Source organism: Rhinoraja longicauda, chromosome 13 (genome assembly GCF_053455715.1).
Source record: "Rhinoraja longicauda isolate Sanriku21f chromosome 13, sRhiLon1.1, whole genome shotgun sequence".
NCBI lineage: Eukaryota > Metazoa > Chordata > Chondrichthyes > Rajiformes > Arhynchobatidae > Rhinoraja > Rhinoraja longicauda.
This window is the reverse complement of record NC_135965.1, coordinates 23,661,511-23,675,665: the sequence shown is the minus strand read 5'-3', so window position 1 is coordinate 23,675,665 and position 14,155 is coordinate 23,661,511. Positions and strand designations below refer to the sequence as shown.

The 14,155-nt window shown below is 45.4% G+C and overlaps 1 protein-coding gene across 2 annotated transcripts in view; it reads right to left on the bottom strand.

The window, feature by feature from the left end:
* Positions 1-14,155, bottom strand: part of ccdc50a (coiled-coil domain containing 50a) — an 81,549-nt gene that overhangs the window by 23,990 nt on the left and 43,404 nt on the right. For both annotated transcript variants that reach the window (XM_078410580.1, XM_078410581.1), the window contains exons 6-7: positions 4,098-4,222; positions 464-508 (exon numbers count right to left, since the gene is read on the bottom strand). In XM_078410580.1, the coding sequence (XP_078266706.1) occupies positions 464-508; positions 4,098-4,222 (170 nt within the window). The remainder of the gene's footprint in view (positions 1-463; positions 509-4,097; positions 4,223-14,155) is intronic.

The following is a 14,155-nucleotide window of genomic DNA, read 5'->3' as shown; positions in this document are numbered from 1 at the left end:
AATGTGGCATCGCGTTTGGCATGGACATTGTAGGCCGAAGGGCCCGTTCCTGTCCTGTATTGTTTTATGTTCCATGTGGCCTATGTTCTGAACCCACAGGTTTACTTCAGTTTAGTTTAGAGATATAGCGCAGAAACAAAGCATTCGGCCCACCAAGTCCACACCGACCAGCGATCCCCGCACACTAACACTACCCTACACATTAGGGACAATTTGCCATTTTATCGAAGCCAAGTAACCGACAATCCTGTACATCTTTGGAGTGTGGGAGGAAACCTGAGCACCCGGAGAAAACCCACACAGATCACGGGGAGAATGTGCATACTCCGAACAGGCAGCACCCTTGGTCAGCATCGAACCCGGGTCTCTGGCGCTGTGAGGCAGCAACTCTATCGCTGTGCCACCCTGCCGCCCCGGTATCAGCAGTTATCTGATTGATGAAAGCTCTAAAGACAAATCTTACCTCATCTTGTGTCAACTGAGCTGCTCTCTCCGAACTTTGAGTAGCCTGGATCAGGGAAGAGAAAATAAAGTTAGCTTCCTGTTCAGTGTTGTTGCTTCACACGTGCATACTACATGCAGTCAATAGCTCCAGAGGGCAATCTCACATCCCTCCATTTTATACACAGTGGCTCACACATGGAAATCTCTCAACCAACCCCCTTTCTCAGCGGTCAAGCAGGAGTCATTGTCCACAAATACATGAAACACTACTATTATATCCATCAACTCCCCCCAGATTTTACTTCCCACCTCCACTTGAGGTGACAGAGGGGGCACAGTGGCGCAGTGGTAGAGTTACTGCCTTACAGCACCAGAGACCCAGGTTCGATCCTGACCTCGGCTGATATCTGTACGGAGTTTGTACATTCTCTCTGTGTCCGCCTGGGTTTTCACCCACATTCCAAAGACGTACAGGTTTGTAAGTTAAATAGCTTCTGTAAATTGTCACTAGGGTGTAGGATAGAACTAGTGTATGGGTGATCACTGGTGGGTGCAAAGTCGGTGGGCCGAAGGGCCTGTATCCATGCTGTATCTCTAAATGAAACTTATCTCCAGCATCCAGCTAGCTTACCAACCCCTACCTCTTTGGAACGTGGGAGAATCACAAGGAACTGGAAATAAACAAAGGGAGAATATTGCAAACTCCACATGGACAGCAGTCAACGTCAGGACTGAACTAGGTCACAGCTCTGTTCGCCGTGCCACCTATGACTGCTCTCAAGTTGGCAAGAACATAGTGTCTATAACAATCAGGTGCTCTTTGTTCCTTATAATAAAAAATATTAAATGATGACTCGTTTTCAGTACATCCCCTAGTTTGGGGGAGTAACAGGAAATAGACAATGTAAGCTATTTAAGCGGATTGCTTAGAGCAATATATATAAAGTGGGATATAAGTCTGGATGTGGAATGTTTTAATTGTTAAAAATTGTATAAAATGATTAATACATCAGGGCCTTGAGACTTTACCTCTCTTCCACAAAGAAGGAGACTTCACACTCGCTGGCCCTTTGACACAACGTCACTCAGCTTTGTGTCTCTCTTCCAAAGAATGCCTGTACCAAGCAAGCCCTGGTACTTGGCTCCTGAATACCAATGCATTACTGAGTTATTGAACTGAGCTCTCGATTGTAAGGGTGATCGATGGTCGGCATGGACTCGGCAGGCCAAAGGGCCTGTTTCCATGCTGTATCACTCAAATAAAACAAACCGTACAAAACTAAACGTCAAGGCAACAGTATGTGACCATTTCTACAGTATCCCTCATGATCAGAGTTCGTCAATTTTAATGGTGTACGGTTCGACACATTGAGCTTCTGCAAGCAGCAACAGGCTATTAGTGGGAGCACAGTGGCACAGCTGTAGACCTTCAGCCTTAGTGCCAGAGACCCAGGTCCCCCTCACAATTGCAACTGTCTGTACGGAGTTTGTACCTTCTCCCTGTGATTGCGTGGGTTTTCTTCAGGTGCTCCGGTTTCCTCCCACACTCCACAGATTTACAGGATTGCAGGTAATTGTAAATTGTCCCTAGTGTGTAGGTTGGTGTTAGCGTACGGGGTGATCGCTGGTCGGCGCGGACTCAGTGGGCCGAAGGGCCTGTTTCCAGGCTGTATCTCTAAAGTCTAAAATCTTACTAAAGTAAACGCAATGCTTTTGTGATAATAAAAAAGGGATAAACCTCAGAAAGAATCCCTGAGTTATCTCCCATATTCTTCTACCAGTCTGGTCTCTAATGGGACCATTTGCCGGTGCAGAGGGAGCTAATAGAGCCTGAAGTTTAGTGGCCCCTCCGGCTGCGCTGCCCTCCTCACATCTGTACCACATATTACAGAGAGTGGTGGACACTGCCCGGTTCATCACGGGTACTGACCTCCTCACCATCATAGAGATTGGCAGGAGACCCTGCATCAAAAAAGGCAGCCAGCATCATCAGAGACCCACACCACCCTGGCCAGCCTCTCATCTCATGCCTGCCATCGGGAGGAAGATGCAGAACCCTGAAAACTATGACCGCCAGGTTCAAGAACAGCTTCTTCCCAGAAACCATCAAGCTCCTGAGGACTTTCTTTGGTTTCACTGACTTTGGACTCTTTTTTGTGCAATGGTATTGTGGTTTTGATTTATTAAGCTTTTGATTATTATATATTAACTACATGTATGTTTTCTACAGGCCTACTGTGCTGCAGCAAGTAAGAATTATTGTTCCGTTGTTGGTACATATGACAATTGAAGACTCAGACATTACAAAACCGAAGGGCACAAAGTGCTGAGTAACTCAGCAGTTCAGGCAGCATCTCTGGAGCAGGGCAAGATTAGCAAGTTTGCTGATGATACAAAAGTTAGTGGTTTTGCAGATAGTGAAGATGTTTGTGAACATTGCAGCAGGATCTGGATCCATTGGCCAGGTGGGCGGAGGAATGGTTGATGGAATTTAATACAGAGAAGTGTGAGGTATTACATTTTGGGATGTTGAACAAGGGCAGGACCTACATAGTAAATGGTAGGCCCCTGGGTAGTGTTGTAGAGCAGAGGGATCTAGGAGTACAGGTGCGTGGTTCCTTGATGGTCGAGTCGCAGGTAGATAAGTTGGTCAAAAAGGCTTTAGGCACTTTGGCCTTCATCAGTCAGAGTATTGAGTATAGAAGTTGGGAGGTCATGTTGCAGTTGTATAAGACGTTGGTGAGGCCACATCTAGAGTACTGTGCTCAGTTTTGGGCACCATCTTATAGAAAAGATGTTGTCAAGTGGAAACGGTACAGAGAAGATTTATGAGGATGTTGCCAGGACTCGAGGGCCTGAGCTATAGGGAGAGGTTGAGCAGGCTAGCACCTGGTTGAGCAGGCTAGACGTTGGTGAGACCGTATTTAGAATATTGTGTTCAGTTCTGGGCACCATGTTGTAGGAAAGATATTATCAAGCTTGAAAGGGTTAAGAAAAGATTTACGAGGATGTTGCCAGGATTAGAGGGTGTGAGCTATAGGGAGAGGTTAAGTAGGCTGGGTCTCTATTTCATGGAGCGTAGGAGGATGAGGGGAGATCTTATAGAGGTATACAAAATCAAGAGAGGAATAGATCGGGCAGATGCACAGAGTCTTTTACCCTGAGTAGGGGAATCGAGGACATAGATTTAAAGTGAAGGGGAAAAAAAATTATTAGGAATCCGAGGGGTAACTTTTTCACACAGAGGGTGGTGGGTGTATGGAACAAGCTACCAGAGGAGATAGTTGAGGCTGGGACTATCCCATCGTTTAAGAAACAGTTGGACAGGTACATGGATAGGACAGGTTTGGAAGGTTATGGACCAAGTGCAGGCAAGTGAGACTAGGGGAGCTGGGACATTGTTGGCTGGTGTGGGTGAGTTGGGCTGAAGGGCCTGTTTCCACACTGTATCAATCTATGACCCTAACATGGATAAGCATCGTTTTGGGTCAGGAAGAAGGATCTCAACCGGAAAAGTCACCTATCCATATTCTCCAGAGATACTGTCTGACTTGCTGAGTTACTCCAGCACTAAGTATCCTTTTGTGTATTAACCAGCATCTGCAGTTCTTTATTTCTTCAAAAATGGCCACAAGCCAGTTTTCTTCTCTCACCCTGATCTCTTCCTCCTGAAGTTTCCGTGCCAGTTCTGCATCCTTCCACTCCAGGTCCGTGGTGGTCATTCTCGAGATCCCATGCATGGCATCTTTCACTCCATATTCTATCCTGGGCTTCAGCCCTGCAGAGGCAGCAATATTCATCAGTCAGACCATGATGAAAGTAGGCCTTCCCCAAACACCTATTAATCCTCCAGCTGCTTCAGCCACAGCATTAAAGCACAGACAGCCGGTAGCCTTTGATACCAACTCTATGCCGCCTGGCCTCCCCAGGGCCTTGCACCCCACTGTCAAGATGAGGTCCAGGTGCTGAATTAACCAGCCAACTGCAAGATGAACCCCACTTACCTGCAGCAAGTGGGTTGGGTCTCTGGAACGCAACAGTTTCAGTACCACCGTCAGCCAATTCTCCCTATGCTGACATTTTGCTGAAACAAGTCAAAGCTAATGCCACTGCCCAGCTCTCCCTCCCAGGATCAATTTCAAGATTTGCTCAATTATCCAGGTTCAGAGCAGCAGCTTCCCCACACCATCAGGCTATTAAACACTACAACCTCCAAATAGGCTCAACTACAGACATGGGGGCATTGTTTTGACTTTGCAAAATTGATGAGTGGTGATCTTATAGATGTGTATAAAACCGTGAGAGGAATAGATCGGGTGGACGCACAAAGTCTCTTGCCCAGAGTAGTTGATTCGAGAACCAGAGGGCATAGGTTTAAGATGAAGGGAGAAAGATTTTATAGGAATTTGAGGGGTAACGTTTTCACATAAATGTGGTGGGTGTATGGAACAAGCTGCCAGTGAAGGTAGTTGATGCAGGGACCTTTGCAATGTTTAAGAAGCAATTAGACAGGTACATGGATTAGATGGGTTTAGAGGGATTTTGGCCAAATGCAGGCAAGTGGGAATCGTGTAGATGGGACATGTGTGTGCGCAAGTTGGGCCAAAGGGCCTGTTTCCACGTTGTATTGGGCATTATTGTTTGTTTATTTGTGTGTGTGTGTATATATATATATATATATATATATATATATATGTATATGTATATAATACATACATATACATATATAAATATAAAATATACATATACTGAACTTTATTGTTGTTTATTATGTTTTTTTAAAGAGTACTATGTTGACATATCTGGTGTCCTGATACGAAGTAAGAATTTCATTGTTCCATTTCAGGGTATACGACAACAAGACACTCTTGCCTCTTGAAGATTCATCTGACTGAAGGGCAAATGAGAACAAAACCCAGGGTGCAAATGGAAAATAACTTCCAATTGCTGGATCAATTGTGAGTTTACGTTATGAACAAAGGTGAGTTCTGATGTGTTTAAATGTTGACATTACTGATTGTTTTGATAGTGTCATTGGACTAGTGGATTAAACGGGCAGCTGTCTTGCCCACTTAGGGATGTACGTTTTAACACAAAAATCACCCCAACGTTTCAACATCGCATAGCACTCAGCGTCAGTAACTGCAAGGCACTTTACAGCCAATTTAATACTTATTTAGATGAAGTTACTTGCAATTGAGTTAATGTAAGACCTAACATGTCCACGGCCAGCTCTTACAAACAGCAATAGTGTAATACAGATTCATGCCACTGGAGGGCACAAGTGAGCTGCACTGACCAACTCAAGCACATTCAGCCACTGAAGTGCCGGTGGTCAACGTGACTCTTGGGCAGTTACGTATGCATTCTGGGGCGTGATTAAACAGGTACAAATTTGACAAATTACAATGGGCAGTTTCTCCTTGAGAAGGTCATGAAATGGGCACTGGTACCGTCTCTCACATAAAGGCATTATGTGAGGAAGGGTACAAAAGGATAAATTGGGAACCGATGTCGAGAGAATTTAAGATCTTACTAGACCAAGTGGACACGTTGGGCCCATTCCTCGTAGAGGGGGTACAGGGAAGGGGAGAGGGTGTCACTGACCTGGGCCCCATGGCGCCAGCGTTGCAGCTGTGGACCCAAATGCTCTCCTGTATTGGTCTAGCACCCTCACCACCCCCCACTCAATCCCCCCACTGACCCACTCCATCCCCCCCCTACCTCCCTCCCCTCACCCCTACTCCCCCCTCCCCTCCCCCACCCTCACTGCCTCCTCCCCCCACACCCATATGGACAATAAAACACTCTTGACCCGAGAGCTGTGGACATGGAGGTAGAAACAAAAGGGGCAACATTTGACAGCAGGATGGGAACTCAAAGAGATCTGAGCAACTGAGAAGGACACAAAGTCAAAGAGAATGATGGAGTTGGAGGGACAGTTCAACCTTGGAATTATTAAAACACCATTTAATATTTCCTCTATCACAATGGAAGATACAATAAAGGATAGACACAGTGCTGGAGTAACACAACGAGTCGGGCAGCATCTCTGGAGAAAAAGGATGGGTGATATTTCCGGTTGGGACCCTTCTTCAGACTAATTGATCGGGGTGGGGGGTTAGAAGAGAGGAGGGGCAGGACAAAGCCTGGCAAGTAATAGGTACATACAGATGGGGGGGGGGGGGAGGTGGGGGGGGGATTGAAAGCCAGATGGTTTGGACAAAGACTAGGAATGAATAGATAGGGAGCATAAGACAAACGGATTGAAGAGTTGTGAATTGTGAAGCTAGAGGAAAGAATGTAGGTGGAAGGGAATGGGGAGGAGAGAAATCAGTGTGATTAGCCAGTTTGCATTATGGAAGGCTTCACCCACTGGATGTGGGAACAATAACCGACACGCTGACAATCAGAACTAACGTTCGCTGGGGTACGGTGCTCAGATGGAAGAGTGTACGAAGTGAGAAAAGGAGAATGACCACCAGCTTCTAGCAGCAGAGAAGGGCAAGACAGCACAACACCGTGCAAGGCAATGTTGTACTCTTTCATCAGGCCAACCCCCAAGAAGTATGGAACATCTCAAGGAGTGACAGCGGGAAGATGTATGTTCACTGGTTCAACACTTGGGAAGAGAGTACAATACGTTTTTTTATCTTCGAGAGTTTTGTGTGCACTGATCCAATCGTTAGTAGTATAAGAAAATAACTGCAGATGCTAGTACAAATCGAAGGTATTTATTCACAAAATGCTGGAGTAACTCAGCAGGTCAGACAACATCTCAGGAGAGAAGGAATGGGTGACGTTTCGGGTCGAGACCCTTCTTCAGACTGATGTCAGGGGGGCGGGACAAAGGAAGGATATAGGTGGAGACAGGAAGATAGAGGGAGATCTGGGAAGGAGGAGGGGAAGAGAGGGACAGAGCAACTATCTAAAGTTGGAGAAGTCGATGTTCATACCACTGGGCTGCAAGCTACCCAGGCGAAATATGAGGTGCTGTTCCTCCAATTTCCGGTGGGCCTCACTATGGCACTGGAGGAGGCCCATGACAGAAAGGTCAGACTGGGAATGGGAGGGGGTGTTGAAGTGCTCAGCCACCGGGAGATCAGGTTGGTCAATGCGGACCGAGCGCAGGTGTTGAGCGAAGCGATCGCCGAGCCTGCGCTTGGTTTAAGTGCTGGTAACATTTGTGCCACTTGTGTCTAAGTAGACATCAATGTTCCAGGAACACCACTCTACAGACCATCATTCCAGTTGAATTCTTTAAATATATATTTTTATATACTGAACTTCTTTTTGGTGTTTATCATGGTATTTACAGAGTCCTATATTTACATATCTATTGTGCTGCTGCAAGTAAGAATCTCATTGTTCCGTTTTGGGGCATGACAATAAAACACTCTTGATTCTCTCGACTCTTGACACAGAGATCGTCTCAGGAGGGGCAAGAACAAACCATTTGGAATTCTCCAAGTGCTTGCCATCTCTAGACTCTCATACCCCACATTTTCTGATGAACTTATGGCCTCATAAGTTTCCCTCATTCATTTCGGTTGAACAGGAATGGTACAGAACTTATACTGGGTTATGGGGTTTTGGCCAATTTGTTACATGCCAACCGTATTAGTTTCTTGAGCTGGGTGAAGGCTGAGTGGGGTGGAAAAGGTGAGGGTGATAAAACTATACATTGAATGAACAGAATAGCTCACAGTCTCTGTACCACATTCTCAATTTCCAACCAACAAGAAGTTTACATTGCCCTCCCACCACCAAGCCCTGCTTAGGCCCGGGGCTTCAACAGTTCACCATTCACACTCAGTGCACTGTTGGTCATTAGACACACCTGCCCCAATGGAAGCACCAAGCTGAATTTCACATACTCTGCACAGTAACATGAGGGAAATGGAAGCCGATACCTTGTTCTGAGCATTCCTCTTCGCTTAGCTGCAGGTCTCGTGAACGCGATCGCGCCTTCCTCCTCATGCCACCATCTCCGTCCTCTCCCTGTCGTCCTCTCAGCTCATCTCCACTGTAGCCACACGCCCCAAGCACTTCTGGGCTACAGTCACGCCCTGCTCTGTCCCTGTGCTTCTGGCGGTGAGCTCCACGATCCGGGGAGCTGTGGGACACGTCCCTCGGGCCAACGACCTTGGGTCGAGCGCCTTTGCCGTGGTAGCTAGAGGTTGGGTTTATGACTGGAGGAGGTGGTCTCATTGGGGGCTCCTTCTTGGGACTGAAGTTCTCAACCTTGTGTCTTCCAGAGTCTGGATGACTATCTTCACAGCCGGCTTCAGGGCAGTGCAGCCTTTCAGTGGAGCCACGTGTTGCTGGCTCAGAAACCAAGTCATTGACTTGAACCTTTGAACTCGATCGTCCCACTGCTCCCCTCAGCAGGGAGTCCCCTGTATCTCTGCCTCTGTGGCAGCCACTGGCAAGCCTGCTGCTTCTATCAGGTTTGTGCACCCTACTTTTCACATGGCCTGAGTTACACATGGACACAACAGGACATGGGAACTGGTCAGAAAATGTTAGACATAAAATAAAACAATGACAACACAGTGATGGAGGACTCAAAAACATAAACTTTCAGGACATGGTCACAAAAAGTAAAGCAGGTAAATGATTGGATTTCTACTCAAATTTAATTTTCCACCACAAAGCATAAAGCTGCAGTATTCAAGAGAGCTGGATAGGATCGTAAGGAAATGAATTTGCAGTTCGGAAGGTCAGGGAATTATTTTCTTTGGAATGTTGGAGGTTAAGGGGAGACCTGATAGAAGTGTATCAAATTATGAGACACAGATAGGGTAGACAGTCCATATCTTTTTCTCCTGGTGCAAAAGTCAAAGACCAAAGGACATAGCTTTAAAGTCAGAGGGAGAAAGTTTAAAGGATATGTGCAGGGCAAGTTTTATTTTCACAGAGGTGGTGTGTGCCTGGAATGCGCTGCCTGGGGTGGTAGTGGGGGCAGATACAATAGTGGCATTTAAGGGGCTTTTAGCTAGACACATGGATATGCAAGGAATGAAGGGATATGGATCAAGAACAGGCAGAGGAGGTTGGTTTACATTGGTGTCATGTTCGATGTGGACAGTATGGGCTGGAAGGCATGTTCCTATGCTCTACTGTTCTGTATTTGTTTTATTCCCAACTCAGCAGCACCCTGAATGCGTAGGAAGGAATTGCTCCTTTATACCGAAGATGGACACAAAATGCTGGAGTAACTCATCGGATCAGGCAGCATCTCTGGAGAAAAATAGGCGATGTTTTGGGTCAGAACCTTTCTTCAGTTTGAAGAAGTGTATTGACTTGAAACATCACCTATTCTTTTTATCCAGTGATGCTGCCTGACCCACTGAATTACTCCAGCACTTTGTGTCTGCTCAGTTACAGGCTGGTGGACAAAGTTCTGGGCTAAGTGAGTGGAGTAAGATCAGAGTGCGTGCCATGGACTGTCAATGAGCAGCTGGCAGCTGATGTTCACAGCTTGGTTTGATGAAAGAACAAAGCCTGACCTCTGCCTATACTATTAATGCAGGGCAGAAGGTGCAGGGGCAGGCCATTTACTCCTCACGCCTCCTCTTCCATTCAATAACATGGCTGCTCGGTTACTTCACTACCATTTTTTTGCACTAACTACAAATCCTTTCATTCTCTTAATATCCAAAATTCTATCAATCCCTGCATTGACTGTACCGAGCATTGAAACGCACCACCCCCCTCCTCTCCCATCTCCCTCCATTTCCTGCTAAGTATTCCAAAGATTCTGGATGAAAACATTCTGTTTAATCCTCTAATGATGTACTCGTCCCTAGTTTTCAGACTATCACACCTGGTGTCTAGGCACCCCAGGAAAGGGAAGCTTCTTCCCTGCATTTATCATGCAAACAGAACATAGAACAGCGCAGCACAGGAACATGCCCCTCGGCCCCCAATGTCCATGCTGCAAATTATGCCAGGTTAAACCAATTGCCTCTGCCTGCACTTGATCCATATCCTTCCATTCCCTGCATATTCATGTGCCTGTCAAAAACCTTCCAAACGTGCCTATTGTTTCTGCCTCCACCACCACCCCTGGAAGCACGCTCAAGGCACCCACCACTGTGCCCCATATATCTCCTTTAAACATTGCCCCCCTCACCTTAAGAGAGCTATCCCTTCTAGTCTTTGACATTTCTACCCAGGGAAAAAGTTAAAGAACTTTGCTATGAAATAATTTATTCTTAATTGGAGAGCCTAGACCCAGTGTGCTTAATCTTTATATACCAAACACTTCTTTCCCTTATCAGTCTGGGGAACATTTATGCATTCCCACTCATTGCAAGCACTTCCTAGCCCCAGCAGGAAGAGCAGATGGACAGAGTTTTCCAAAAGGAGTCTCAGCAGGGCTCTATCTAATTGGATCAAGACGCCTCCGCCCTTCCACTCAAATCTTCTTGCAATTAAGGCCTTCATTCCATAAACCTTATTAATTTCTTGTTGAACCGGTCTGTTCACTCCAAATGATTCCTGTACAAGGCAAGGAAACAATGCTGGAGGAACTCAGTGGGTGAGGCAGCATCTGTGGATTCAGAAGCTAGTTGCCATTTCAAGTTGGGTGCCGTCTGCCACAGAGTTCCTCCAGCAGTTGTTTTTTTGCCCCAGATCCCGGCATCTGTAGTCTCTTGTGCCTCCTGTAGAACACGAGTCTCACTGAACTGTATACCTTTTAATTTGTCACCATTTGAAAAATATCCTACCTATTTTATCCACCAAAGTGATTATTGCACAATGTATTCCATCTGCTATGCCCTTGCACATGCATATAGCCGTTTCTGTTCTCCCTCATACAAACTCAGTTTAATGGAGCCCATATTTACTTTGTCAACTCTTTCCCTTACTACATCCCTACAGAAGCTCTGTTTGTTTTCCTGTTTCACACAAACCTACGCTTGAATTCTACTTTCCCCCTCTCGCTACTTGGTCTCCTACTGAGTTCTGAAATTTAGTTTGGTTTAGTTTTATTGTCACATGTACCGAGGTACAGTGAATAGATTTAGTCAGTTCTCCCAATCCTTGGGCTTAATGTTTTATTTGGTAACATTATGTCTTTTCCTTTGAGCACCTTCAAGTTCTCAATATTCATGGCTAGACCACACTTCCAGATGCTTCCTTTTGGCTTAGAGGGATATATATTGCAAACAGTACATACATCCTTTACTATCAGGTTTACTATCATACCTCTTAATATATTTTCCAAACTAATGTGAACAGCCCTCACATCATTGCCTTTCACACTTAGACCCTAGTTTCAATAGGAACTAAATCACTTTTATTATTTATATAAAATTCTATCTTGTTATATTCACTCTTCCCCATGTTATATTCCTCTTCCTCTGAACTATCAGATCAAGCAAACCTTTATCATTGCTCAATAACAGATTTAAGAGAGCCCAGGCCCTTATTGGCTCCTCAGTTACTGATCTAACAGTCAGTTTATGCGATGGGTTCATCTTCCATCCATTTGTTGCTACTTTGGGTTGTCCAATCTATGTAGTTTGAAGTTCCTTTAATTATTATACAACTATGTTGCAGACACCTCTAATATTTTGATTAATACCATGCCATTCATTACCAATTCTGCTTGTGAACATCTCCAACACCTAAGGTTTTCTAACCCTTGCTACTTCCTTGTTCTACCCCACAACTTTATTTTGAGCACAGATTCTTCTGGTCTACTGCCTTTACCCCCATTATTTAATATCAGGGCTATTACATGCATCATTTCCTCTTGGCGTCATCTGATTAAAGGACCTAGACCGAGAATATTATCTGTTTTTCTTCTCCACAAATGCAACCGAACCCACTGAATATCTCCAGTATTTCCTGTTTTTGTTCCAGTGACTACCCCATGATCCTCCGTGCTTCCATATTCACCAGAGTGCTGATTCCTTAAGATAAGTCCAACATCAGTTAAAATGCTCAATTGGGGCAAGGCCAAATTTGGAGGTATGAGAAAGGAACTTGTTCAGGTTAATTGGAATAGGTTGCTGGAAAATAAATGTCGGGAAAGTGGGATGTTTTTAAATCTGTGCTGCCAAGAGTTCAGGACATGCACGTCCCTGTTAGAGTGAAGGACCAGGCAGGAAAACGTAAGGAAGTCTGGGAAATTGAGGCTTTGGTCAAGAGTAAGAGGGAGGCATGGTACAGGTATCGGCAGCTGGAATCAAGTGTGTACATGGAGGAATTTCGGCAACTAAGAAGTAAGCTAAAAAAAGTAATCAGAAGGGAAAAAAGGGAACTGGAGATAGCTCTGCCAGTTGGCATTAAAGATAATCCCAAGAGATTTTATAAGAACATAAAGGGAAAAAGGGTAACCAGAGAGAGAGAGAGTGGAACCCCTCAGGAATTAAAGCGGTCAACTCTGGGTGGACGCACAGGGGAGGGCAAGGTCCTCAACAATTATTTCTCCTGTGTTTTTACCGTAGGGAAAGATGGGAGGACGGAGAATCATGGGGTAGTCACTGGAAGTGTCTTGAGAGCAGTCGGTATTATGGTTAAACATGTGCTGAAGATCCTGATGAGTAAGAAGATAAACAAATCTCCCAGGCCTTGTTTATCGGGATAACACTGTGAGAAGCTAGACAGGAAATTGCAGAAGCCCTCGTGGAGGTTTATAAGTCATTGTTAAATACAGGCAAGGTGCTGGAAGACTGGAGGGAGGCAAATGCTGTGCCTCTATTCAAGAAGGGCTGCAGTGAAAAGGCTGGAAACTACGGGCCAGTGAGCTTAACATCTGTAGTTGGGAAATTGCTAGAGAGTATTCTGAGGGATAGGATATACATGCACTAAGATGGACAAGGGTTTACTGGGGATAGTTAATATGATTTTGTACGTGGGAGGTCGTTTCTCACAAATCTGGGGATTTTTTGAGGATGTGACCAAAATCGTCGATGAAGGCAGAGTTGTAGACTTTGTATACCTGGGTTATACATGAATTTGACATGGTAGGTTGCTCTGAAAGGTTAGATTCCATGGGATTCAAAGAGAAATAGCTCAATGGATAGAACATTGGTTTCATAGAAGGAAGCAGAAGGTGATGGTGGAAGGTTGCTTTTAGGGCTGGAGGCCTGTGACTAGTGGTGTACCTCAGGTTTCAAAGCTAGGCCCATTTGCTGTTTGTCATCTATATCAATGATTTGGATGAGAACGTACATGCATGGTTATCAAGTTTGCAGATGACACAAAAATGAGTGGTATTGTAGATAGTGCAGATGGTTGTCAAAAATTGCAGCAGGATCTGGATCGGTTGGGCAGGTGGGCTGAGGAATGATTGACAGAATTTATTACGGAGAAATGTTAGGTGTTGCATTTTGGGAGTATTGCCATGGGCAGAACCGACACAGTGAGCAGTTGGGCTCTGGGGAGTGTTGCAGAGCAGAGGGGTCGAGGAGTATAGGTACATAGTTCGTTGAACGTGGCATCACAGGTAACTAGGGTAGTCTAGTTTTTTAGTTTTTAGAGATACAGCGCGGAAACAGGCCCTTCGGCCCGAGTCCGTGCTGACCAGCGATCCCCGTGCATTAACACTATCCTACACACATTAGGGACAATTTACACATGCACCAAGCCAATTAACCTGCAAACCTGTACATCTTTGGAGTGTGGGAGGAAACTGAAGATCTCGGAGAAAACCCACGGAGGTCACGGGGAGAACGTACAGACTCCGTACAGT